The sequence below is a fragment of the Apteryx mantelli genome, chromosome 2 (assembly GCF_036417845.1).
Source record: "Apteryx mantelli isolate bAptMan1 chromosome 2, bAptMan1.hap1, whole genome shotgun sequence".
Taxonomy (NCBI): Eukaryota; Metazoa; Chordata; class Aves; order Apterygiformes; family Apterygidae; genus Apteryx; species Apteryx mantelli.
Window position 1 is genome coordinate 35,063,993 of NC_089979.1, and position 27,165 is coordinate 35,091,157.

Below are 27,165 nucleotides of genomic sequence, written 5' to 3' on the forward strand. Positions count from 1 at the left end.
CTCTGCATCTCAGAACTATGCTTATATACAGAAGAGAGCACTATGCAATAATTATTTTAATTTACCTTCATGCACAGATTTTTCCCTAAAATGCCTTAATTAAAAAAGTTAATGATTTCTGCTTACAATCTGGCTGTCAAGTTTGGGCTATTGTTAAATAGAAAATTGATATTTTTGTCATAGAAAAGCATTTGTAATATTAGCAAAAGGAAAGCTACTTTTCTATTATTTTTTATTTTTAAAGTCACACTGACAACATATAGGACTTTGGCAAGTAATACATTTTTTAGAGGTCACTTTGCTAATATCTTCTTTCTAATTGTCCTGTAATCTGGTTTAGTAAATTCCTATTACTGAATCAAAGTTTTTTGGGGATAATGGTGTCCGATTATAATCTAAGACATAGCTGTTTAAGTGCTATTTGTTTATAAACTTGTTGATCTTTAGTAGCTACCGCCAGGCCTATCTGGCCCTTAGCTAGGCCATATACAGAACACCTGGCTTTCTTACAGAACAAGCAAGAATTTAGTGGGGCATACAGTTTCTTTCTTTCTAATTTCATGTTCCTCCTTACTTTGTTTTTTGTTGTCCTCACTTCCATTCCCCTGACACCCATGTCTTCTTCTCTTTTTCTTACTCTGGCTTCTTCATTCTGCTTTCCTTTCCATCTTTAGTCTTTTGCTCAAAGTTCTTCACATTCCCCGCTCTCATCTTAACCTTCTCCCCTTTCTCACTTACTCTTTTTTCAATCTTATTTTTCCACATTGACTTTCATTTTGTAAGAAGACCAAAAAAAGAGGCTTTTCTAACTATTGCAGAAGAGTTTAGAAAGCTTTCCTGTAGTGAACACAGTTTTTCTAGATTTCTAAATTCTCTTTAGGACTCTATTAATATACAGGTTTGCATAATGAATTTTAGAAACTAGCATCTCCCTGAAAGACAGGAGTTCCATTAGAACCAAAATCTTGTCATAACCCTTTGACAGTCTGAAAGTTGAGGAATATGCATTTTAATGTTATTTGAAATGATTGATGAAATACTCCATCTTGTCCAAAGACTGCATGAAGTTACAATGCATCATTAATGATGAATGTGGTATTCAGTGTTAGAAAAAATTGGCATTTGCTTTCTTAGGTTCAGAGGGGAGATGTTATGTTAAAACAGACATTATGTTACAAAAAAAACCCCCAAAAACAAACAAACAAAAAAACAAATTTCAAACCCTGAGCCAAATCTAGAATCAAGTTTTCCTTGAAGTTCAAGCATATTCAGGTCCAAATTTTTTGGGTTGCATTCATCTCAGATTGCTGATCTATGTTGTCTCTTTATTTATACATATTTAAAAGGCAAACATTCTGCTTTACTAAGTGTTTCCTGTTTCAACAGGTGGATTCATTTTTGGTGGAGGCTGTTTCTCTGGGTCATTTACAAAAGGTGGTCATACAACACGATGGAGAAGGATATGGGGCTGGGATGTTCCTCAAGATGATAACAGTCAAGGAGTCTCAGGACTCAGACAAAGAATGGGTCTTCCCATGTTGGAACTGGCTTGATACTCATCTGGGATTATGTGAGACTGTTTGCGAGATCTTGACAGCTGGTAAGCTTTTCTGGAAGCCTGGCCTGCCTGTTTATATATTTTTTTGAATTTTGCTACAACTCTTTCAAATTTCTATAATATCTTTATTTTCCTGAAAATCTTGGGAATTTTCATCTTGATTTTACTATTATAGCAAAACCACATCTGGTAAGGTCAAAGATAATAAAATTTAATACTGTCAGTGTGTTGTGTATGGAACACCAGCCTTCCGGATTGAATTTAGCACATTGCAATGAAAGATTTAATGCAGGTAGAATTTGAGACAGACATATGCTTCAGGGCAACAATGGCTTAAGTTTTATGCACTACTTTCCAGGTCTCATAGGATCTGATTTCAAATCCAGAGAAAAGTTGCTGTAGTGAAATGAGCTTAGTCCTTGCCTGTGGTATTATTCCACACCGCAGAGCTACAGTATAGTTCTAGTATGCTGTTTCTGCTCAGTTCAAGCCTACCACTCCAGAAGTCATGCAAATCCAAACCTGGATGTATTTGGCAAAAGAATACTGACAGATGGAAGTGGCAGGACTTTTGGGCATTTACAAGTAGTAGAAAGAGATTCCTTCCTTCCATCCTGTGAAAACAATTCCATTTGAAGTAAATGAGCTTCAGTAGTTTGATCAGAGAAAAAGAAGGTGGCTTAAAAACATAATGTGTCCATGGTAGATACACAGTTACTTGAATTGCTCTGCTGTTTTTTTCTGAGTTATAGCAAGTAGGTTTTACTAAGCTGTTCTTTTCCATTAAATATTTTTTTCCCCATAGAATGGTTAAAACAGAGTGAGAATGAAGGAAAATTAATGGAAAAAAAGAGAAGGAGATAATAGCGTTGATCTTTTGAGGATCTGGCGAATGTTTTGTATGTTTATCATATGCTCACCTGTCAGTCTAACACTATTACAGCAGGTGTTATATTGCTAGGTAAGATCCACTTACAAGTGGAGTTCATCGGTGTCATTCATTTTGCATTAAGTGTCTACATGCTACAGATGGCTGGGTGCTTCCAAAGGATAAACTGGTTTTTAGTAATATCGATTGCTTTTTAAAGAACAATTAATTAGACCTCTAAAAGGTGACTGAATGTTCTCTTAATAGCTATTTTGAAAAATGGTAAGAAAAATAACTTGGCATCAAGAAAAAAATACCTGTGAAACTAAAGTTTAAACACAGAAAGAACATTAAGCTGTTAAATTCTTGGCAAAAAAAAAGTAATAAAGATGTTGATGTGTTATTCTTAGGGAACTGTTGCCATAGATACAACATAACATGCAAATACAGCTTCGTTTGTGTACTGTAAAGCCTATGGTCCTGTTATTCTCATGCTGTCTTATTTCCTCTTTCTCTTTGACCATTTTTTAAAGGCAAAAGATTGATTTCTAGTCCTAAACTGCCTGAAATCAACATGCAGTCATCAGGTCTCTGGATAATGGACATCACTGGATCTGACTTGAACAATGAAGTGGATCTAATACACCTCTCTTTCGTCTTCTATGGGGACCTGAATCACAAAAAGTTGCCACTTCAAATTACAGGAAAAGCAATTCAAATCAAAGTACTTCAAACTTTTTCTATTGCAAGAAAAGCCTAAAAATCATGTACTTCATAACCCTCTTAATTCTGAGATAAATAGCTTTTTTTAAACTAAACTGCTAAATTGATTATCAAGTCTTCTATGTAATTTGGTAGTCTACTGTTAGCAGACTTTTCTTTAGTAGTCACTTTTGTTTGTAGATAGTAACGCTGTCAGTTGAACAATGATTCTTGAATGAGCAGATCCTCCTAAGGTTTCTAACTGAGCAAATTGTTCCCTTGGAGCATATCACAGTATATGCCAGATTGCAGATATTGATTTACAGATTTTGTTGATCTCTCAAAGGAAAGCAATTTGTAAATATCCAGTATGACATAGGATACTATAGAACTTCCTGGGTAGATGATGGAGAGAGGAGAGACATAAATGACATGGAACTTACAGAAAGTTCATTTTTCTCTTTCACGTAAATTGTTCATCCCTGTTCATCCCTCTTTCATGTAAATTGTTCATTCCCCATGCCTGCCTTCTCTTGCATAACTTCTTGCTGTCTTTTTTCACCTGTTGTGATCACTTTCATTTTCTTCTTGCTCAACTCCTTTTCCCCTACAAGTTTTCTCCTTTCTTATTCTGTTTTCCTACCCTTCATTTGTCTCTACTTCCTCCTATTACTCATCAACTGAAATATTATCAAGTATTTGAGATTCACCTTCATCGAACTGGGGCCTGCTTCTTATTCCGTCACTCTTACTTCCCTCTTGGAGCTATAATTCCTTCCCTAGTTCCAATGTTATGTTTCTCTTACACATTTCTGGTTTTGCTCTCCATGAATGACTAGTCCAGTAGAATTTGGAACTGACCTGAAGGTAAAAATTGCAGGTGCCTCCTTTGGTTCAGGAAATCCCTGAGTCACGATGGGCTGGAGGCCAGGAGCTATTCAAGGGAAGTACTTGTCCTGTTCTTGTATTGCTTGTTCCATGCCCCTGTACCACCCCTTCAGTTGTTCTTTGTGGATTTTGAGGAAATGGTTGATCCCTGCAGGAAAAGTGGTAATTTTTACCTTGATCAGTTCCTTAGCAAGGTTCACTGTGCAGCTGCAGAAACAAATATATAGCAGGACTGAGGAAATGGGAGCAAGTGGACAGACAGAGCAGTGGGAGCTTCACAAGCCAGCTTTGCATGGGAGAAATATGTCCATGAAGCCATATTCTGAAGGAACTTTCTTCAGAATTGACTGGTAGAATAGGAGAAGCAGGTAGCAAGAGAAAATCAGGAAAGTAGGGATGAAGAAACACCTGGCAAAAAGCCCAAAGAGTGAGAGTAAATATGTTACTTTTGATCCTGAGGTTCATCAGAAAGCCGTCTTAGATATCTGAGGAAGAAATTGCCTCCTGGTGCTTTTTCCTGCTAGTCAGGTAAATAGGACTTAATGATTGCTCTACAGAAATAATTGGCTGTTTATTGATGTTTTCTACCTGTTTTCTTTGAAAGAGGAACCTGGCTAGTCTGCTTAGGCTATAAACATGATTCAAAATGAGGAGTAACCAGTAGCTTTTCCTCTGCTAGAGAACCTCTGCTAAATATGAAGAGATGAAAGTGGAAAGTATGAAAGTGGAAGTATCCAGTCAGAGGAAAGGCTGAAGTCAGGTCACATGCACTCCTACTAGCTGGGCAATATTTGCAATGAAAGAGAAGCAGAGAAGAATAGTAAAAAGAAAAGATGACTGTTGTTTACTCCTTTCTTCCTTTTTTTTCTCCTTTTACTCTGCAGGGACAAATAGTTGGTTGAAAAACATTATTATTATTATCTATACCCTTCTCTACCTTCACTTACGCAAGTGGTATAAGTCATAGAGATGCTGTGCAATTCCCAGCAGAATCACAGGATTCTTTCTCAAACATGAATGCAAGAGGAAGATTTTAGTGGACAACTTCTATAAGAAAATGTAGTGTAGAGTGTAGAAGAAGAAACACATTGAAGAAGGAACTCACTGAACAATAAATTTGGATGTTTCCTCAAAATTGGATTAATTCTCCTTCAAATTTATAATTGATTGCTTCATTTTTATATTCTAAGTTGTAAGAAAAATTTCTTGGTAGTGTTCAGAATTTTTTATATTGACTTGAAAACTTATGTGTCTGCAAATAGTCTACTGAATCAGTGTTTTATATATGAATCACTGTGCTTTGTTCTTTGTACAAATTTCTGCAGTGATTCCCATCACTCATTCTCTGATATCAAACATCTAGGGTGTCATTTCCTCATTCAGATTAGTAGATCAATTTGGTATTGACTAGAAAGGAAGAAAACAGTAACAGTTATAAATCTGTTTCAATGGAAATTTATAATTATATAATTAATAATATAATATAATAATTATAATTAATTTTATGGAAATTTATTCAGCTGCTACATACAAATACAATCAAATGATCTGTCAAGTACATTTGATCTGGCACAACTAGAATGAGATCCATTCATTTTCTTTTTTTCTCACATAGGATGAACTGGCAGATATTGGCTCAGTCTACAAAGTTCAGGTAACTGGCCCACATAGCAAGTTAAAACAGCCGTGGCACTTAGATTTACTGCATATGAAGCACACAGGCACAAATGAAGAGATGTGTTTAGCTTTTGACTGCTGGTTCAACCCTAATGAAGACAAATGTGTGGAACTGCCAGCTCTCTATGCAGATCAGGAGCCTTTGCCTGGTAAGCTAAGTCCTTTTTTGTTACCAGAGGTCAAGGTCTGTCACTGTAATACCAGGGCCTGAAATACTGTGTGAGGGTTCCCACAAGAAGATATTAAAGAATATAATGTTTTGCATGTGCGTTTATCACAAGAGAAAGCTAAGAAAACAGAAATCACTGGTATCAGGATTATAACAAACCTTGTAACTGCTCCTACCAAACAAAATTCATTACATAAAATTTTGGTCTCTTTCATGTTAGATAATGCAGTTTTATCTCTTGATTATTTATTATCTCCCCTCCCAAAGTGCTGTATTAGCTGAAGATGTATACAAAATATTATTCACTGTATGATGCTACCTTATTCTTCCTAATCAGAGAGAAATTTGTGACCTAGAATCTTACTCAATTTTTTAAGAATGAAAGAATTGCAAAGACCTCCTATAAAACAGAGATAGAATTTAAAAAATGTGTTACAATCAGTCAGCAAAAATATATCCAAGAATTTCTATTGCACTAGTGTTTTATTGATGTTGATGAGAAATATATAGTACAGCAAGTATTATTCCAGCAACAATATATTAAGCTGCACTTTTCTCTTCTAGTATATGGCGGAATTGTATGTATGGATGGTGCCAGAGATATGATAAAGTGATTCCCCCTTCCCCCTCAGGAATACAGAGAACAAGCAATTGCATACTGATAACTTTAGCTACTTAAGAACATGCTTCCCATCTATCCAGCTCATTAGAATAAAGAGGATTGATAGGGATAGTAAAGATCATGTATTGAAGCTTTTAGTGACAGTTAAGAGGTTTATTGCCAGAGGCTACAGTACAAAGAATGTTCTGCTTAAACAGAAACTATTAGAAAAAGGCAGGAAGGTGCCCAGAAAAAAAGAATAAAAAACATTCCATGTGAACTTGTGCACACTATTCTCCAAGGAGATTTTCCTAAACATTTTATCACATTTAAAGTTGAAACTTGAACAAATAAAACACTGAAGACCTTTTAAATCTATGATTTTATGTGGGTTTGCATAATTTTAAACAATCAGTAGCCTTGTATTCATTTACTAAAAAACCTTATTATTTTAGTTTTTTGACTAGCCACATTCAAAATAACATCAGATGTTGGATGTAGTATGTGCAGGATGTAGAATGCTGAATATGGTAACTCTAGAGCTTGTAAAAAAGCTCTGTCCCCCCAATTTATATAACAAAAACTGGGGAAAAAATATAATAATTGATAATTATTTTCAGAATTTGAAATTGCTAAATGTTGACTACTTATAAAAAGCCTAGAAATTCAAACCAATATAAAAATTCTGTAATACACCCCTCAAATTCTCTACTGTGCTGAGAAATAAATGGAGATAATGTCAGAGAGTTTTATCCTGGTTTATAGAGCCATTCAGTTTAGAGGTAAAATAGAAGGTTCAGGTTTGTTTTTGTTTTTTTTTTTTGAAAATTTTTTAGGAAAAAGAGGTCTACATAGTTTTCCAAAAAATTATTCCATACTTGAGTATTATGTCCTAACCTAGGAAGTTTCACACAAACCATTCTGTAGAGTCTAGACTAAAGAAAATGCAATGTTTGCATCTGTAAACACTTCTGGATGTGACTGATTTTGAGTATGTGAGCAGTCCTTTCAAGCTCATGTGTATGTCTGCTGATGAAAGGTGCTTTGTATGAATGATCTGCCATTGAAACTGTTATATCAGTTTTATACTTTGTGGCCCTAATATTAATTCAGTCTAAAATTTGTAACTGTCAGCTTCTTCTTTGTATTCCCATTTGTTTACTGGTGACAAAAAGCATTTCAGAGTTCAGTATGATTGTGCCCCTTATTGCTTTGAAAGAGACATCCACACATGGAGATGTCTTTAATAAATGTCTTGGTAGAATAAGTTCAAATAAAGAGAAAAAAAATTTTTTTGAAAGATACAGATCATTGCTATCCCCAGGCAAATCAAACAGCAAGTAGATAACCCTATAGGGAGCAAAGTAAATGTTAAAAGCTAAGCATCCAAATAAACAGTACCCTTTATCAGTAATGTCAATTGCCTGGTGGTAATGAAAGCCGTGTTAATACCACCACTTCTGTTCTAAACTAACTGTTTTCATAAGATTTGGCAAGGCAAAAATACATATCTATGCTCATTTGTAATCTTCAGGAAAATCACAATTCCTTCAGTAAAACCAGTCCTCACTCCTTTTTTTTTCCCCTACACCTATAAACACATTTGCTTTTTGTTTTTTTCTCCTCTTCCAGAGCTCTAATGTCAGAGACTTGCGTCTTCTGTTCATGTCTCCTGCATATCCCACCTCATCTGGTGGGACATGAGGATGATTTCATGCCCTGTAAATCCAATCACTGGTATCAGCTGTCATGGAATGTATTCTTAATGCCTAAAGAATAAAAAAATAGGCAAAACTTAAACTTGATTCTCTCCGGTCTGAAATTGCTTTTTCTTCCAACTGTAGAAATATTTCTTCTTTAATGAGAGTGCCCAAGCTCAGACCATAGGTAACTCCCCAGACACAATTATATTAAATAACCAAGGTCAAATGATTCTGTGAAACTATCTCAGAGCTGAATTTTTCTTCTGGATACTAGCCAGTGTCAGAGAAGCAAATACTTTCTCTGATTTTTTTTTTTTTTTGACTTTAGTATACTTATCCTAATATTTATAATCATGTTTTTAGTCTATCTATGTCATGGGACAAATTATTTTTTATGCGAATTTGTGGACTTCAGATTAAAAGAAACTATTTTTTCTTGGGAATCCTGTGATAATTTAATGAAAGGCACTGACGTGCATACTAACATATTGAGACAAAGTCATTGCACACTTAAATTGTGAGCTGCTTTTGAAAATAATCATTTCAGTTACAATTAACATTTTAGTACTTCCTGCTGTTAGTTTCTGTATTTCTTGATGCCTTCTAAATCATTTCTTGATGATTTCTAGAATGCTATTCTTTGTGACTGCAGCTGAAGGTGTATATCAGGTGCTGTATAACAATGCATATCCCAACCTGGGAGCTGTTTGAAGTTAGAGGAAGAACTTTGCAAAATGTAGCTGTAAAAGTAACTACTGAAGATCAGTGTTACCTTCTTTTTACTAAAAGATTTTTAACAACAGTTACAATCTGACTTCTTCTAGCTGACATTAGGCTCCTGTGTTGCAAATCAAGATTTTTTTTCCCCACAACATGAAGTCAAATTCTGGAATGCACTGACACCTGACCCCATCAATTCTGTTGATGTAAAGAGCTTGAAGAGTTTAAGTGCCTAACATCTGTAGTAATGAACATCTGCATTAATAAACATAGTCATCATTCTTAAACAATCACCCAGCTTTGTTTTTACAGTTTATAGATGAAGTGTAACATTATCACTGCTGCGTTAATCACATTGATGCATTAGTAGTAGTAGTAGCATGCATTCTAGTTGTAGCTGCATTCCAGCATGGAGAAGCAGTTGCTAGATGATGCTTGACTTTGCTAAATGCACTACAGTCCAGTAGCCTTTGTTTATCAAGTAGCTCACCTTTCATTAAAGTTAATGGAAAGTCTAATGTTAACCTCCAAAACAGAAATGGTTCAGATGCCTGAACTAAGGAAGCCTTTTGAGCAAAGCTCGAGCATGGCACAAAACCAGCACAGCCAGACTGGCTCAGGCCTTGAGCTAGTGAAGTAAATCATGCTCTTCTGCATACATTTCCTGATTCCAATTTTTGCTAACTCGAGTGTCTTTACATCACACTCTTGTGTAGGTTAGATGCACTCTGTACTTCTGACTAGTCTGGCTTACTGTGTGACTTTATATCAGTTGGAGATCTTGTCCCCAACCCTTTATTTCACAAAAATCATAATTTTAAGTTTTGGAGACTACTTATGTGATCAGTTGACAGGATTAGGCCTCAAATTTTGTTTTTCAGATTTTTGTTTGCTGCAACAAAAATAGATGTTTTTAAAATACCCCTGCATACTGTACTTGCTTTTGATTCTTAGTTGACTAACATTCATTTAAAAACACAACTAGTTCCTCTGGGAATCATGACAATTTCCTCTGGGATTCTCATTCACCATATTGCATTTTTCTGTTTATTTTACTGTTTTTTTAGGCTAGAATTTTCACAGAAGCCTGTGGAAGAAAAGTCACTGTCAGCTATCCACCATCTCTGAAACACAGCACCCTGCCCCATTCACATTCGCATCCCTACCATCTTATCTTGCAGTAAAGAACCTGCTAAGCTACAGAGAACAATAAGAAACAGAAAAGGTCTTGGGAGCTCCAACAGGAGAACAGGAGTTCATTTGATAGTTCATTTCCTTCCCCACTGCCTTTCTTAGTGTTTTTGCTGCCTTTGGAAAAGTTACCTATTTCACCTGATTTGAATATAGAGCTAAAATCATAATGGTGTAAACAGTTTAACTCTACCACTGACAGTCAGACAGGATGTGATCATAGCATTTAAAATGTTCTCCCTGAAAGATTATTGAGATTTCATTGGGAAAATGTTACTGAGTTACCATGATAAATGGTATTTGAATTTCATTATAATTCATAGTAAAATCAACAAAAACTAGAAAATTCAGAGCAATAACTTCTGCCCCACCTTTAATTCATGTTTTTCCCCCTTTTTAAATGGACACTATGTGATGACATTTAGTTTCTCACTATGCTGGTTTACATCTGAAACAGAACTCTTATAAATTGGATTGGTCAGAGAAAAAGAATGGCAAGGTTGAAGAGAACATTTTATTTTAGTAAATCTTTGTTACTAGGGGTATCTTGTTCATTTCACTGCAAGAATGCTCCCAAACTCAACTCACCCTAAGAACTCTTACCCTTTTTCCCAGCCACTTTTTGTTACGTCTTCCTTCCTTGGTAAGGGTTACTTTACTTATGTTTGTTTCTCATATATAGTGCTGTTCTTGCTCTGATCCAAACCCTTTGAAAATCAATGGGACATATTTGCTGTGAATACAGTGAGCTTTGGATTATGTATTAATTGATTCAGCAGATTCAGCTGAAAATACTGACTCAGCAAGAACATTCAGATATGTTCTTAATTTTCAATTTGCAAGTCTCTTCTGTGAATACAGGTGCTTTGGAGCTCTTGTGTGTTCCAAACTACTTGTGTGATTAAAGTTAAGCACAAGATTAAGTATATTAATGATTCAGGACCAAAACAGCGAAGATGATAGTGAGCACTGTGGTTTCTAATCCACCCTACATGAGTGATCAGACTTGGCAACTAAACTCTTCTGACCTTATTAAGACAAGGAGCTTTTTGACTTCAAGTGTCTACTTACATGAACAAGACAAACAGGGAAGGCAACACTCTAGATGGATGACAGAGAGTCAGTCTAACCTTTATACCCTAGCTTCTCTGAAAGCAAAAATACTATTGGCTGCTAAAGTGTCATCTCGACAGCTCATGTACTTTCAAATATCTGGATCTCCAGCAAGAGAAAATCGGTGTAGCTACACTGACTTTAATGCAGGTATTTCTATGTTGTCTCTCATCTGGCAGTGCATATTTAACTGCTTTGAAGAGAGTGATGAGATACATTAGGGGCCCAATCTAGGAAAATGCTTAGTTTGCTTCCTATCATCAAACATTAGTGATGCCATCAATTACAAGTACTTTCTCAGATCACGCCTTAAACAATTAAAAAAAAAATCCCAGGGGAAGTCCCTGAAGTAAAATAAATAGTGCCACAGTGAAATAAAGCTGCTTTTCAGAAAACAGATTTTCTCAGATGTCATACTTACATAGGAAAAAAATGAAGAGAAACAAAGACATTCAGAAGTTTGTTGCAATGACCATGCCTTTATTAGCAGGCTACTACAGCCCTTGTTATTTAATGAATCTTTTAGATATTAATTTTTCAATCAGCATGCAAAACTGCCCTTTAAAACCTTTATTTCAGTGATATGACCTTTTTTATTTCAGGCATATCAAGAAATAGCTGTATAAGATGTCACAGTATTTGATTTCGGCCCTTTTGATTATAACACTCAATATGAATAGCACCAACTTGTGAAAAGAGCTGTAAAAAAAGTTTAAAAATAAATATTCTCAGAACACTTTTTTTCCCTCCCTGTTTTCCCATCACCTACACATAAGAGTAAATGACAGCTTTAGCTTCTGATTTCTTAATTTTTCACAGTGTGTTTTTAACAATCATTCTCAAATCTACAAGAAGTTTCTTATATCCTTTTAGGTACAGTTTAGTTAGTACAGTTTGGCTAATTTGGATCATTTCTTCCTTACAATATATTTGGTCAGGATGTAGAGGCAAACTGTACTGAAAATATGAGAAGTATCCAGGAACTATACTCAGATATTTGTGTATCCCATCATATTTCAGACTTGATAATATATATTTCAGACTTGATAATATATATTTCAGACTTGATAATATATATTTCAGTGCTCTCTAGCTTATATTGTCAACTGTGAGACCTCCAGGGGTTTCTGCATGGCTCCAGGATTTAGTGTCCATTTAAGACTGTGGTATACCATTTCCCTTCCTCACATACAAAATGCTTTTCCTGGGAAGAAGCCATTGTGCAGCCAGCCAGGTCCCAGATTTGGTCAAGAAGCAAAGTAAGGCTGCAAGACATTCTGTGGCATGCAACTGTCCACAGTCTAGAAGTTGTCTACGTTTGCTTTACTGCGTCAGCACTGAAGGCTTTTGGAGTAGGGGCTGAACAGCTTGGAGCAGTCAAAGATAACTTAGTGCTTATAAAATGCTGGGTTTTATAGGTGCTCAGTCCTTCAGAAAAATCAGTCTTCAAGTTTGTAACAAAAAGTGGATTCATCAGATAATATATTCATTCTTGAATACATTCAAGGACTGTGTATATTGGTTATTATCCTGAATGTGACATTGCATTTTATAGTGGATAAAAATGTATTCCTTCTGAAAAGTGTTAGATGTGTGTTACAAGCCTGTGTTGCTGCAAGATGATAGTTTTTTCTTAGACCTAAGTAATGATGCTTGTGGGTGGAAGCAAAGGAACATACAGACCATCTAACTTCAGACACCTAACTTTAAATGTCTATCCCTAGAATATATGGAAACCGTCATAGGTGTTTTCTATAGCACCTGCCTTTCCCTACTGACTACATAGAGATTTCATATTCCTAATTTAGCCACTCAAGTTAGATGCCTAAAGTAACAGCACCAGTAGTATACTGCTGAACACAGATTTATTATTGTAGTCTGAGACTTTCAGCACTAGAAAAAAAACTTCTCTTTTCTGCCTGGATTCTGCCTTGTTAGGATGATGCAAATAATCAGGAATATTGAGATTGTGACCTGCTCCTGTTTAAGAGTTTTCTTGTTCCTTCTTTCCCTGATAAGCTCAGGGGCTAAAATAGTTCATTTTAAAACTGAATATAGGAATTTTCCATGAGGTTTCTTTGGATTAACGCATCCAGTTGCTGACCCCTCAGCTACTACCACACTTTCAAATGCAATGAGTTAAAGTAGAAACAGTCTATTGTTTGCAGTCAGAAGTTTGAAGACCTCTCTCTCCTGGATCACTGCCCTGTGTACAGTGTCAGAAAGAGGCAAGGAAGCAGAAACTGCACAGGGTAGCCATAAATGTCTCTTCTAATCGCTACATTATGAGCACAGCTGAGAAAATCAGGAATGCTTTCCCTTAAGCTTGCTTTTCACTTAGCTGATCTGTATTTGTGGGTTATTATATGGGTAAATGCTAGTACATGGAAGGTGCTTTGGAGACTGAAGCAAGAAAAGCAAGAATTTTTTCAATTTATATATTAAAGCTGGCTTTGAAAGTTTTTTATAGGTTCTTTAATTCATTATTTCTGTTTCACATTAATGTGTTTTAACTTCCTGATCATTGTAATAGAGTTATGGTCTGATGAGTGAGAAAGCTTGATAGTCCTGGTGTGTTTATTCATTGGGAGATAATTACAAGAGTTTAAAGCTTCTTAAAGCAATCGGATCACAGCTTTCTTCTAAGCCAATTTATAAGTACTAAAATATATCTTCATTTCTAGAAGAAAATGATACACACACAAAAAGAAAGAAGGAACAAAGAAATATGTGTCAATAGTCTTAGAGAATAGAACTTAGACTTTCCAAGGAGCATGTAAACATACATGGAGCATGGCATTATTTTTTCAAAAGGGATTAGTTACCTTAGAGGGTAAGAGGGAAGTACATAGGAGAGGTCCTGTGCTCCAAACAGTGGCTAGTAGTGCTGATATTCTGAGAGTGAAGTGTCAGAGCTGAACAAAATTGTATTCTGCAGATTGCCGAACAGGCGGCTCTGCAGTAGGAATGTCTGGTGGTTATGCATGTCACCAGGACTGAAGAGACCTGTGCTCCTGGTTCTGAGGCACACTATGGGACTTCAGAGAAAAGAAATTTGCAATTGTGCATCTAGATTAACTAAAGTGATAAACCTTGTGTATATTTGATGCCCTAAGGAAAGTTCAAGCTATAGCAGTGTGTTTTGCTCTCTGTCTTACTGTGTCTTATTTTTTAGGGGGGAAGTGCGATAAATTATGTTGTAATTACACAGAATTAATTTAACTTCACTGACTCAGTTACAGTCAAGCTAATTTATCCATTCTTGACAAGGCCTCATTTTCTTTCCCAGATTCACAGATGTAAAATGGGAAAATCAAGATTTTTTCTCATCTTTCATACTTTCCATTTAAATTGTAAGATTTTAATTTTTATTGCACTTACACAGTTCTGATCAAAATGGGAGCATTGTGTTGTCATGGATCTCTGGGTTTAGTCATAATGTACAATTAATAACTTAAGAAAAGACAGTTAAACCTTAAAAAGGCCTCTTTGTGATAACATACTTTCTCATTAAATGTTTCCTATGTGAAAATAATGCAGTAAAAAAACAGGGATTGGTAAAAGATGCAGGTGTTGGGCAAGAAGACAAGGATTTTCTCATGCTCACTTTTTGATTTTGGATCTGTATTTTTTCTGAAGTTGTGGAATATTCAATCCATTTGCACACGGGAGACTTGAAGAAAGCAGATGCCACTGGTGAGGCTTATCTTTGTATTCAAGGAGAAAGAAGTGACTCTGGGAAACGATGGCTTAACTCAAGAAACAACCTGATCACTTTTGCTAGAGGGCAGGTAAAAACAATGAGGAAAAATGTAACTGAAGTTGCAAATGTCTTCCTGATAAAACTTGTTTTTATGCAAAAACTTTCATGTACAGGTATCAGAAATACTTTATTAGTTTCTGCATATCATGTAGACATAATTTTCTCTGTAACTGAGAGGTGATTTTCTCCAGAAGTAACGTGTTGCTTTTAAGCATCATCAGCGTTGCACAACAGTAAATCAGTTAAGTTGATTAAGTAAGTCTGAGTTGGACTAAATATACTCTAAAAGCTCTCCTCTAATATTCCAGACTTTTAAGGCCGAGGAGGCCTTAAAAAAATCTATACTGTGCTTGATAGAACTGACAGAATTTCTTTAGAATGTTTTGGCTTTCTGCCTATTTTAAGCAATAACCTTGATTTGTTAACTTTTCTGAACACTAATATCAGTGTTTCAAGCAGTGTTCTACTTTTTTTTTATGTTTCCAGTCCTTTCACACAGTTATTGCTTTTATACATTGTAAAAATATTCTGGCTTTTAGCGACTTGAAGGACTCCTCCTAGAAGAGTAATTCCTAGAGTATTATTGGTATAAGAATAGGGTAACTAAAAGAAATTCCACATCAGAAAGGAAATATTTAGCTGGTACTTTTAGACCTCCTGTTTGCTTTGAGTTCAGGTTTGCAATTTTATTTTGGTTTTTTTTTTAGAGAATCACAAAATAATTGCACAAGGACAGAGTAATTCGGAGGGAGAGGGGCTAGTATTTCACTGACTCCAGTAAACACAGTTTGTTCTCTAATGCAGCAACCTAGAAAAATCTACTTGGCATATGCTTCATTTATTCTTTAAACATGTCTCTGTTTATTTTGTCTACTCTCATTTTCATTTCCAGAGATTCTAGAAGACAGAATATTTTTGTATGAAAACAAATTGAATCTTTGTTATTCATGGCATTCTTTGGGTTTCTTTAATTAATTTCTTCATTGTGGAAAAGAATATGAATGCCATATGTCATGTTCAACAAGAACTGATCAAACTCCTAGCTCAGACTTCACAAAAGAAACCAGAAAATAATGATAGGATGCTAGGGCTCATCTAGCTTTAAGCAGTAATGTAGGAAATTTTATAGATTTATCTTTTTTCCTGAGCAAGTATATATAATATACCTTAAACGTCTTGGAGAAAGCTGCACAGCAAGTCTGCTTAGTAGAATGGATGAAGTGTCAGTATAGCCTCAAAGAAGGACTAATTCCCCTTTCTTTCCAGAAACTGAACTGAGCTTTCTTTATTCTTTATTTTGTAAGAAATTATACTTAAATGTTCTTTAAGAATAAAACTTTTACAGAACTTGTGAGCGGTATAATTGATTTCTGTGAATACTAAATCCAGTGGAAATATAACTCTTCTCCAGATTCACGAGGATTTTTTTACTGCATAATCCAGATTCTGTGTCAGTTTTCTAGTGAACCTGATTGGAGGACTAAATTCTTACTTTGGAACTTTAAAGGACTTTTCTATATCCTGGGCTGTAGCACTCTAAAAAGATCTCAAGCAACAACTGTTTGGATATTCATCTCCCCACAGTTTTCTTTACTCCAGCTTGCCTAAAAATGCCTAATTTCTATTCTTAGTCTTTGCTCTTTTTTCTAGATGACTTTTGTGATCTGTATGGCCCTCACAGATAGCATGAATTATTGTAAGTCAGGGTACTTGGCATTGACTATGGGAACTATACAAAGTTTTCATTGCTTGCCTTCACACTCCAAAACAGGTCCCCAGCTTTTGTCTTCAAATTGCATTTTCAGCCAGGCTTTACCAAGACAGCTGGATCTGTCTTCAACAGGATAGCTCATGAAGTCACAAGAGATAAAACAGGCTTACTTGTAGAGGTTTTATTATGCAGCTAGTTTCCCAAGGAAATTACAATTACCCATTCATGAATAGTATATTTCCAAACCTTGTTTCTTGATGGCCAGTTCAAAAAAGCAAACAAGCACACACATTAAATAATGTATGTCCCCAGTGTCAGAGTGTGACTTTCTCATTGATAGAGAAGAAAGATGACATTTACAGTAAATTTACAGTAGAGAAAAAGGAGAAGATTCCAGGAAGTCTGGTCACCATGCAGTTCTATTGTATGTGAAAAATATCATGTATCATAGACATGGCTTCTATAGACACAGAGATCCAAATCTTCTCAGATATCCATTCGATTCTCATTTAGCAGCCTAATTTTCACTAATTTAACTGTGAATTTTAGTGAAAACAAAATTTCTCTAGATCTTCCAAAGTATTAGATACCTGACTTATATCAGTTTATTTGGGAGTTAGATATGTAACACTCAAGACGTTCTGGATCAACGTACTTTCAATAGAAGTAGTAAATGATATGATTTGGTTATTTCAGTCTGTGAGACTACTAAAGTGATCATCTTAGGGATCATAGATGTATCTAATGTTTCTAAAATTACTTCATATTAACCACAGCAACATTTTGAAACTTAGAAGTCATATTATTTACTGGCACAGAAAATATCAGTTATAGTGTATACAGCTTTATTATGAACTCAAAGAAAATGGAATGCCATGAATGAGAAAAAATTACTTACACTAAGATACCAAGTCTTGTGTCAAAATCAGATACATATTTAATTTAACTAAATTATAATTTTAATTATTTTCACATTGCAGGTGGATGTTTTCAAAATCAAAGCAGTTTACCTTGGCAAGTTGAACCAAGTTCTTGTTGGATTTAAGAGTCCAAAAAAAGGTCAGCATTTTTTTCAGTTAGTATATAGTACTCTATCACAGCAAATAACATAGCATAATAATGTAAGTTATCAGGTTTAAAAAATCCTAGAACTTCAGTAATGTCTTAAATTTAAGACTAAAAATCATACGTGCTTTGTTTTAAAGTTCCAGAAAATTTTGAACATATTTTTTCACTTTTTGACATTCTTCTTTCCTCTCCATTTTTGGATGATGGACATTTTCATTTTAAAAGAGTAATTTATTCAGATCTAAATGCTTCTAGGTAAAGATAAGAACAGAAAATCAGTTCCTCAGATTGGGAAGTGGGACATAGAAGGTAGTCTGTTCTGGCCTCCTAGTTTCTTTCTTCTATCCCGCTAGAAATATATTCTTTTTTAATGAGTTCTGGATATGTGAGGTTGAGTGGCAGATAAAAAAGGCTGTGCTTTCTGAAGCATTTTTTCTTGCAATCTTTTCAACTCCATAACAATTTTTGGAGTTAAAAAAAATGCTTACCTCTTAAACAGCAACAGCAAGGAGCACCATGAAATGATACCTCCTTTGATACTTCATCTACACTTTTGCCCCAACAGTTTTCAGATGCAGTAGAACAGAGATTCTACAGATATACCACTTGTGCAGATAATGTCTGTAATGGAGATAAAACTGTTTCAGGGCATGATAAACTAGCCTCTCTTGTTCTTTTATCTTTGTCAAAAACAAGACTATAAGATGATTCTGTAGGTCAAACTCAAAGATCATATATAAAACCTGTTTTGGGGACTAAGCCTTATGTCCTTAAGAAGTCAGGCAAAAGCCAATATTTTATTGTTTTTCTCAAGATAGAAACTTATGACTACATAGACAGAATATATTATTGCTTTAAAAGTATGAATTAATAATGTTCTGTTTATTTTCAATCAGATGACTGGTTCTTGGAAAAAATTGTTATAAAAGAAGTCATTTACCCTTTCTCCACACACATCTTTGTTCACAATAACTGGATCAGTAAATGCTCTAAGAAAGATTTTGTAGAAGTGGTAATTCCACTCAAAGGTAATACCAACAAAAATGTCCCTTATTTGCGTGAATCCCTATTGCATGGCAGAGCAAAACCAGCACAAGGCTATTTCACAGTGTAGGCAAAATTGAACACTGAAACCCTAAAGGTGAAGGACTGGTGCCTGACCCAATATGAATCGTGCCTTCTGTAAAAAAGAAGATGGGGAGGAAATTATACTTGAGATGGAAAACATTGGAATGGGAGTGGTGGGTATCTTGTTCCTGCTGCTGCCAGAGGTAGTTGTAAGGAGTAGTGCTTCTGGAAGGGACTACTCTTCCTTTCTCACCCCCTCCTTGAGTGGCAGCAGGTGCTGGCAGCAGGTGTGCTACCTTTGGAACAATACAAAGATTACCGTCACCCCTGCACGAGTGTGACATGCAGATATATGAAGCAGCTAGCCCAGCTTTCCACAATCCCAACAGAGCTAAATTAAGTAATGTACTATTGCTGCCTGACTTGCCTGTGTTGGATCCAGCCCTTTGGTAGGACAGTTTTGTATATTATGGCTTATATGCCTTGTTACTTAGATATGGGCTCTGAATATATGTTTATTTTCAATGCAGAAACATCTGTGACATCTCTTCTTACAAAAAAAATTGATACTAACAGCCGAGGACGATGGCAAACATGGGTGGACTGTATGCATGTACCAGAAGATGTTCCTGATATTCAAGTTGTTATATTTGGAAAAAAGGGGAAATCCTCTGTGCAGAAAGTTCAGAATCTGAACAATAATCCATTTTTGGTTGGTTTCTTGCTTATTTCATACAAATCTTGCCAGACTGCTTCAGCAAAGTAAGAGTTGGAGCCCATCTATAGGAAGTTGCATGAACTGACTTTTTTGTTTTGTCACAGTTGATAATTATACCTCAATGGTTTAAAGAAATGGCACTTGGAGCACTTTTTACATGTGGTCTAATACACATATCCAGACATCCTTTCCTTTGAGCGCCAAAATAGCTGAGAATAGAAACAATAACCAGAGCCAGAAATCAGCTTGAGTTCAAAATTTCAGCTTGAGTTCAAATTTGATAGCAGAGAGGTCCTGGAGGGGAAGTAACTAAGAAAGTTAAAAAAAGAATAATAAAATGAATGCAGCTTGGGTATATAGAATCAATCATACATTTCCTTGCTTTTCATATGTTGGCCTAGGCTCTGCAGCCAACTCTTAAAGTGAAAAAGAAAAATAAATTATGAAATGCTGTGAGTCCAAATTAACTTGCAATCTTTATGGGTCTTCCTCACCCTAACATTAATGTTCTTGGCCAGTATTTTTATTTGGTTCACTTATCTTTTTGTTTGGGCGTATCACATGTCTTCCAGTTGTTTACAAAATATATAGTTCAGTTTTTTTTCTTATTTTTTTAACAGTTGACTGTTGGTGATATTGGAGATATAACAAAAGTTTCCTTTTTGCTATCTGGTCCATGTTTGGGAAGAGGAATTAAACTTCAGAAGGTACTCCAAATAAACTACATGTAAATTTGGAATATTTTGCATAATATCAGTATAAATATCTTCTGTTGAGAGACAGATTACTAACTTCAGCTTGATACGACATTAGCAGAGCCACATGTTTTTAGCTCAAAACTATGTCGCGTCTACAGGTGAATGCCTACAGCGTCCAAATATCTTTGCAGGTAGAGCTACCTCATTTCTGCTTGCTGAAGTGTTTGTAGCTATAGCTATTCACTGATGTGCAGATCCATACTGCACAGTCCATCATGACATGAAGGGCAGCATTTTCTGCTGATGATGGGAAATGTTAATCCTTCCATAGAAATACTGACTGTCTCCTGACACAGAGCAGCCTAGTTGTGGAACACAGTTAGGCTGATGCTTTGAGATTTATTCAAGACAACACATTCATCAGTGGGGGTTAAACACATGATTAAAGTATGTACTTAAGATCTCTCATAAAAGGGTGGAGGAATGATTTAATGCTGTCAGGCTTATGATTCAACCAGGTTTTAAATGTATACCTTTCCCCAGGGCAGGTAGGGAGATTGAATGGAAAGGTTTCAGGCCTGACAACACTTGGACTTTGGGGAAATACTTAAATATTGAAAGTTAATTCAAGGAAAAGTTGTATCAATATACTGTGCCTGGAGGAAAGGGCCTGAAAAGCATTTTGGACATAGCATTGAATTATTCTCAAGCTAGTGAAAGAATGTTTTTCTGAGCAGGGGCCACAGCAGTTCCTTAACCTTGCTGTAGATATAAAAGATTGAAGGGTGATTCCCTAAGCAAATGAACAGTCCAGAGGCTGTTCTGATGGGAAACCCTAAAGAAAGATGCATTTCAGGGTAAAATTTGAATGGGCTTATACTATATAATTACTTTTGAATAACCAGTCTATATAGCTGAAGCCCAAGTTGGATATTAAGTCTGGGTTTATGAGCTCCACTGAGGATAAAGGAGGAATTCATCTTATTCATATTTTTTCCCAAAGTGTGTTCATTGTCTGCTAATTTTGTAGTCTCAGTTCAGGCTCCAAGAATTGAATGGGTAAGTATGCAAAACCAATTTCTCATCTTAAATACGCTTCTCCAGGCCATTTGATGAAGCACTGCAAAAATGTGTTGGCACTACCCTCATTATATCCATTATGCGATTTAATATAAGATTTCAGTCTCCAGAACCGGTGATTCAAAACATGGCAGAAACTTCACAAATATAAGTTTGCTTCTGCACAAGGTTTGCTTAATTTTCTTCTGAAAGACAACCATCTGCAAATAGTTAAGTGATTTATACTTTTAAATACTTTTATACTTTTAGATACTTAATAGTTATTTAGTAAATGGTTAATTAGTATCTATAAATTGTTACAGTCTCCAACAAGTCAATAGGTTGCTATAGACCTATATAGTCTCTTCTACTCATGCACTTACATCCCACAACATAAGCCACAATAACACATACTTCTTGTGTCAGTAATATGCTTATAACATCTATTACTCATTTCCTAGACTGTATATACATTATTTATACATGAAATCTTAATCTAAAACATAACAAGTTGGTTTTGTTTGAATAGAACTCTCAAAGTGTATTAAAAATACAGACATTATAAGGAAATAGCAAAACTGCAAGAGTCAGTATGTATAAGTTCACTGTGGATCAGTGGTCAAGCCCAGTCCCCTAACTGAAAAGAAGGAAGAGTTGTCTTCCTTGCATTCTCCTTAAATGCAAGAAGTAGTAGCCAATTTCAGAAATTTCACAAAAACATGGATTACAGATGCAGCCGCAAAGGATAAAAAGAAGATAAAACCCCTACATTCCTTTCACTACTATATATACTACTGTTCACTGTTCACTACTGTTTGTATCACTTTCTCTTCTGGTGTTTACAGCACCTTCAGAATACCAAAGTTTTTCCCATTGTCTCCTACAGTTTTCTGTACACTTCAGTAGAAAATGATCCAACCTTAGTTAAAGTTTAGGTCTTTTCTGTAATTTTCAAAGATTAATATACTGTAGAAATAGTAGCTTTACCTTAATTAAAATACAGTATCTCTCCCAACCGAGAAATAAAAGACAAAATCATTTTTGCTTTCATAAAAAATATACAAATGCTCTATGATCTGGACAAAACGTTCATGCTTAGATGTAATTTTATGACTAACAGGAATTTGTCAGGCAGATTTTACTTTAAAGCCAAAGCCTACATAAATTTATACAACTTTTTTTTTCAGTCCAGTTTCTGCAAGTCATCTGTCTAAATATACGGTTAACTCTTAGTACAATTTTAATGCTGATAAGAGTTTTGGATATTTAGAGATATTTAGTTAGACATGTTTATACTGATAGGGGTTAGGGAGGATATTTGTGTATGCCAAGGAGTTAGAAATTTAGTATAAACAAATTCAGTTATTGCTGGTGCAAAAACAGGTGCACAAATGGCTGCAATTTTAGTGGAATTTAATACTGTCTAAATAAAAACACTCTTGTTCATTCCAGAAACTACCTGTTTGGCTCTGGAAATTATCTTGGGAAATTGTTTTCTTTCATCTGGAGGTCTTGTGCCTGATTTTGCAAGGCACTGGGCATATAGCATAAATAGGAATGGAGAATGTTCAGTCGTTACATTTCTAAGAACTCAAGGGCAAGAAAGTTTGACAGATTTTTAACCTAGGAACTCTCAAATTTCTAATAATTGCAATGATATAATTCAATTATATAATTATTCATTTATTATATTATGATTTATTTTGCTGCTGCTGCCTGTTCCAGTGTGATAATAAGTGACCAGAGTAATTTTGGGAATCCCTGCCTAACAATTTTCAATTACTGTATATCCTGGTGACAGGACTGTTTTCTTCTTTGATGTCTTGGATATAATATTTCTATACAAAGAGATTTGAAAGGCTGAAGAAACCATTTCTGTGGTCTTCTAGATATTAGCTATGTATCAAGTTCAATCCTGAATATCGTAGTTACCAGAAAAGTTTCTGCATATGCTTGATATGTTTTTATGGTATATTTTGTGAATTGATCTAGGATATCTGATCTCCACCCTGACTCTGTGAGTACCTAAGATAATGGGTTCCCACAGCTGTGCTTTCACAATCAGTTTGTGCGCAGCTGGTAAGTGCAGGATGCCCCCGCAAGATGGCCCTGTTCTGGCTATTCCTCCTTGCCTCTCCCTTGCGCCTCTACTGGTGCTGATGTGGCTGAGCCAGCTTACAGAACTAATATAAATTTTTGAAATTTAGTTTTCAGCTGGATCAGTTCCCTGATCTGTTTCAGTGCCTGGTGACACAACACCAGTGTTGGCAAAAAGGAGGTGAACAGGAATGGGTAGCTAAAGTCAACATATAAGTATTAGGCATTAGGCTGGCTTAAACTGATCACAGATCTGCAACCTAACTTGCCATCTCCAAAGTCAGGTGGAATGAATATGGGCCTAGGCTCATACTTTCTATTGGAATTCATTAAGATTCAAATGCCTTATTCCCACATGGATCCCCAAAGGCCATTGGGCAACTAATTCTTGCCAACTTTGAAAATCCGAGCTGTGATATAGCAAGTCACATCTGAACAAATAAAAAGCAGCAAAACAAATGCCCTAGAAAAACAGGCAAATACTAATAGGATTGCTGTAATTGTATTCATTCATTTGAAATTCTGAAATAGCAGGTATGTACAGGTCGATTTAATCTGTATCCTCCACTTGGGTCCCTACAAATGGACCCCAAACCCATGTGGATACCCAGTGAAAAATCCACCTATAAATATCAAGCTGCAGAATCAGGGCCATGCGGCAACTACTGTAGCTCTTTATATGCAGAATCAGGTAGCCTTTGTAGAGAATTTGTGTGTGTGTTTGTGTATGTTAATGATAGAAAGAAATGTCAGTTTCTGTTAGGATGAAAACAAGAAATGAAATATATCAGAAAAAAAAAAAGATCTGTTTCTGCTTTTGCCTGCAGCTTCGTCTGAAAGACCTGGACACCAAACAAGACTTGGGCTTTTGCACTGAAGCCCAGTGTCTATTTGGAGAAGATGGGTCAGAAACAGTGACAGAGCTAGCAGCAGTCAGACCAGATAAGAAACCACTCAGAGGTATGCTGTTGAACTAAGAAATAAATACACAAGAAAATGCACCAACACACACAAAAATTTATGAAGTGCCTAAAAGAACAAACAAAATGTGCATTTTATGGAAAAAAACACTCAAAATTATTTTTAAAGGTTCAGTTAAAACCCTTGTGTGATCTGTGGGGTCTTTACTAAGGAGTATTGTTCAATTTTGTTTTCTATTTAAAGCAAATGACATGTATTGTTTTCACAAAGCTAAGTACCAGTCTGAATGTCTGAAAAAGTACAAACCCCAATTAGTATATTTCTATTGAAATTTTTTGGAAAAGAGCAATTTACATGAGATGAGAAACTGGATCACATATTTAAAAAAGGCACGCATAAAGTCATAATGGCAAGATTCACATAAGGAAAAAACAATATTTTCTGAAGTTTTCACCAAGCCTCATTTCTGCTCCTGTTGCTCTCTGTTTTGTTTTATCATTGTGTTTAAAATATCTGATAACATGTTCCTTTGTTCTGATTACATTTTAAGCAATATTTACAAAAAACCCTCTCATTCATTATGCTCTATGAATAGAAGTTTTTAGTTAAGACACTGAAAAGTATCCCCTTTCACTGTCCAATTGAAAGGTAGCCTGCAAATGGATTTCTGCCTTAGTAGCCTGTTATGTAATTCTTCACAGAGTTTACAGAACCCATGTAAAAAAATCTTTGTCGTGCTGCCTCAAGGAATGTGTACTACATAACTCATCAGCCAAAAGTCATAGCAAGCCATCCTTCGTGGTGAATAATAATAACGTAATGAATAATAGATGAGCCATTTCTCCTGACCAAATTAATTGGTAGTAGCTGTAATTATCAAATTGCCAGGCTAAAACAGAATGCAGCTGATCCAGAACAAAAAGTGGATTTCAGCTTAGTTATTTCTGTGTTTTTTCTTTTGCAAAATGTTATTACAATCCATAAATTCTAAATCAATTTAAGATCATTAATTAATACAAGACAAGGCTTGTATTCATTAATACAAGACAAGGCAATTAATACAACTCCAGGCTGGTTACAAAGTCCACTAAGATCAGTTAGGTTATTTCAGATGATTTCAGTGACCTCTGGATAAGACTCCAGAACTAAGATAGCATTTTCCTTATTTGCAATGTGAGCATGGATTGTTACAGTGATTCAAAAAGAACATTTCATCTGCAATGGTTTACTGTGTTGTCATGAGGTAGATATGTATGAAACTCAGATGTATGTATGAAACTCAGATGGAACATTAATGCCAATTAGTATTTCTTCATTCCTTGGTCTTGAAATTAATCATTTACCTGGAATAAATTTATTTATAATGTTTGGTAGTTACGTTGCTAAATAGACTGATTTGGTAATGTCTTCTTTCATTGACTTTTCATGACAGAAGTGCTTTATTCGATCAGCATTCATACGGGAACATTGCCTGCATCAGGGACTGATGCAGATGTATTTATCACAGTATTTGGAGAGCAAGGCGATTCCTGCAAGAGGAGGCTAAGGCACTCAAATTTTGAAAGAGGACAGGTTAGTACTGAATAATTTTACTCACCTGTTTAATGTGTTTCTTCTTATTATTGTCTTCCAATACCATTTTTTTTATTTTCAATTATCAAGTACATTGACATGACACTTAAGTATAGACATTTTACCTCAATTTAGATTACAGTTTAAAAATAGTGCCAGTAGTAATAAGTTTAAAAACCACAAACCATCACTAACTGTAGAAACTGGAACTGAACCCAAGGATATATAGCATTCTGTGGCTTAATATTCAGTTCTCTGTGAAGTTGTAATAGAAATATCAGGGCTCTTTCCCGTGACTGTTCCTTTAAAATCTGTTTTCTAAAAGAACTGTCCAGATATAGCTGAAAGACATTTAAAATGTGTTTGTTAGCTATCATATGTTAATTAACTGGTTAAAAATAGAATTGTAAGCATGTAAAGCTGTCTGTAAATGTTAAACTATAATTGCTCAAGACAAATCTTAGGGGAAAATTCTATGGTCAAACTTTGCCAACCAACATATTAATGATTATACCTCCACAACATGTTCACATATATCCTGGACTCAGCCTGGATATGACTAGATGTGATTTTTAAGAGATCTTTCACTTGATCACTCTATACTAAATCAGGATCCTCTATACTTATTTCATGTGGTTTCTTAAGATCTTTAGTGATTGAGATGCTTTCCTAGGCAATCTGTTCCACTGCTTTGCTAGCCTTACTTACCATTAGGCAATTTTTTCTTTATTTGCTTTATAATGTCAAAATATTTTATCAAACATAGAAACATATAAGGGTGGCTGTATTGGTTCAGCACAAAAAATTATCAAGTCCAGGATCTCCTCTCTGATAGTAGCTAATTGCAGGCATACAGGGAAGAATACAGAAATAGGAGAAACATACTACACGCTGCCCAAGCTGCTCATCCAGACTTTAGTGATTCTCAGCTAAGTATATTCTTGAATCAGACGTGACATCCTAGTGTTCAATAGCCATAGACAAATTTTTCTTTAATGAATTTGTATAATCTCTTTTAAACATGATTAGCATCTGCAATGTCCTGTAGCAGTGAGGATCACACTTTCATTATAATCTGTGTAAACCTTCCACGTGCTAGTTTTATCTGATGTGCCTACTTCTTTTACTGGAAGGGACAACGAATTACTTTCTCCTTATCACCCTCACTTTGCCATTCTTGATTTTACAGACTTTTATCCTTATTTATTCTCTGGATTGTTCATTGTTCTTGTATAGTGGAACATATCTTTTATCATCCTAGTTACACTTCCTATCTTTTTCAGACTCTTTAGTAATATCT

At 35.4% G+C, this 27,165-nt stretch overlaps 1 protein-coding gene across 1 annotated transcript in view; it reads left to right on the forward strand.

Annotated features, from left to right (window-relative positions):
• Positions 1-27,165, forward strand: part of RP1 (RP1 axonemal microtubule associated) — a 184,676-nt gene that overhangs the window by 115,768 nt on the left and 41,743 nt on the right. The window contains exons 33-42 of the mRNA XM_067290018.1: positions 1,387-1,600; positions 2,960-3,150; positions 5,632-5,842; positions 14,830-14,981; positions 17,645-17,723; positions 18,629-18,760; positions 19,331-19,512; positions 20,139-20,225; positions 24,200-24,332; positions 25,726-25,865. Coding sequence (XP_067146119.1) covers positions 1,387-1,600; positions 2,960-3,150; positions 5,632-5,842; positions 14,830-14,981; positions 17,645-17,723; positions 18,629-18,760; positions 19,331-19,512; positions 20,139-20,225; positions 24,200-24,332; positions 25,726-25,865 — 1,521 coding nt within the window. The remainder of the gene's footprint in view (positions 1-1,386; positions 1,601-2,959; positions 3,151-5,631; positions 5,843-14,829; positions 14,982-17,644; positions 17,724-18,628; positions 18,761-19,330; positions 19,513-20,138; positions 20,226-24,199; positions 24,333-25,725; positions 25,866-27,165) is intronic.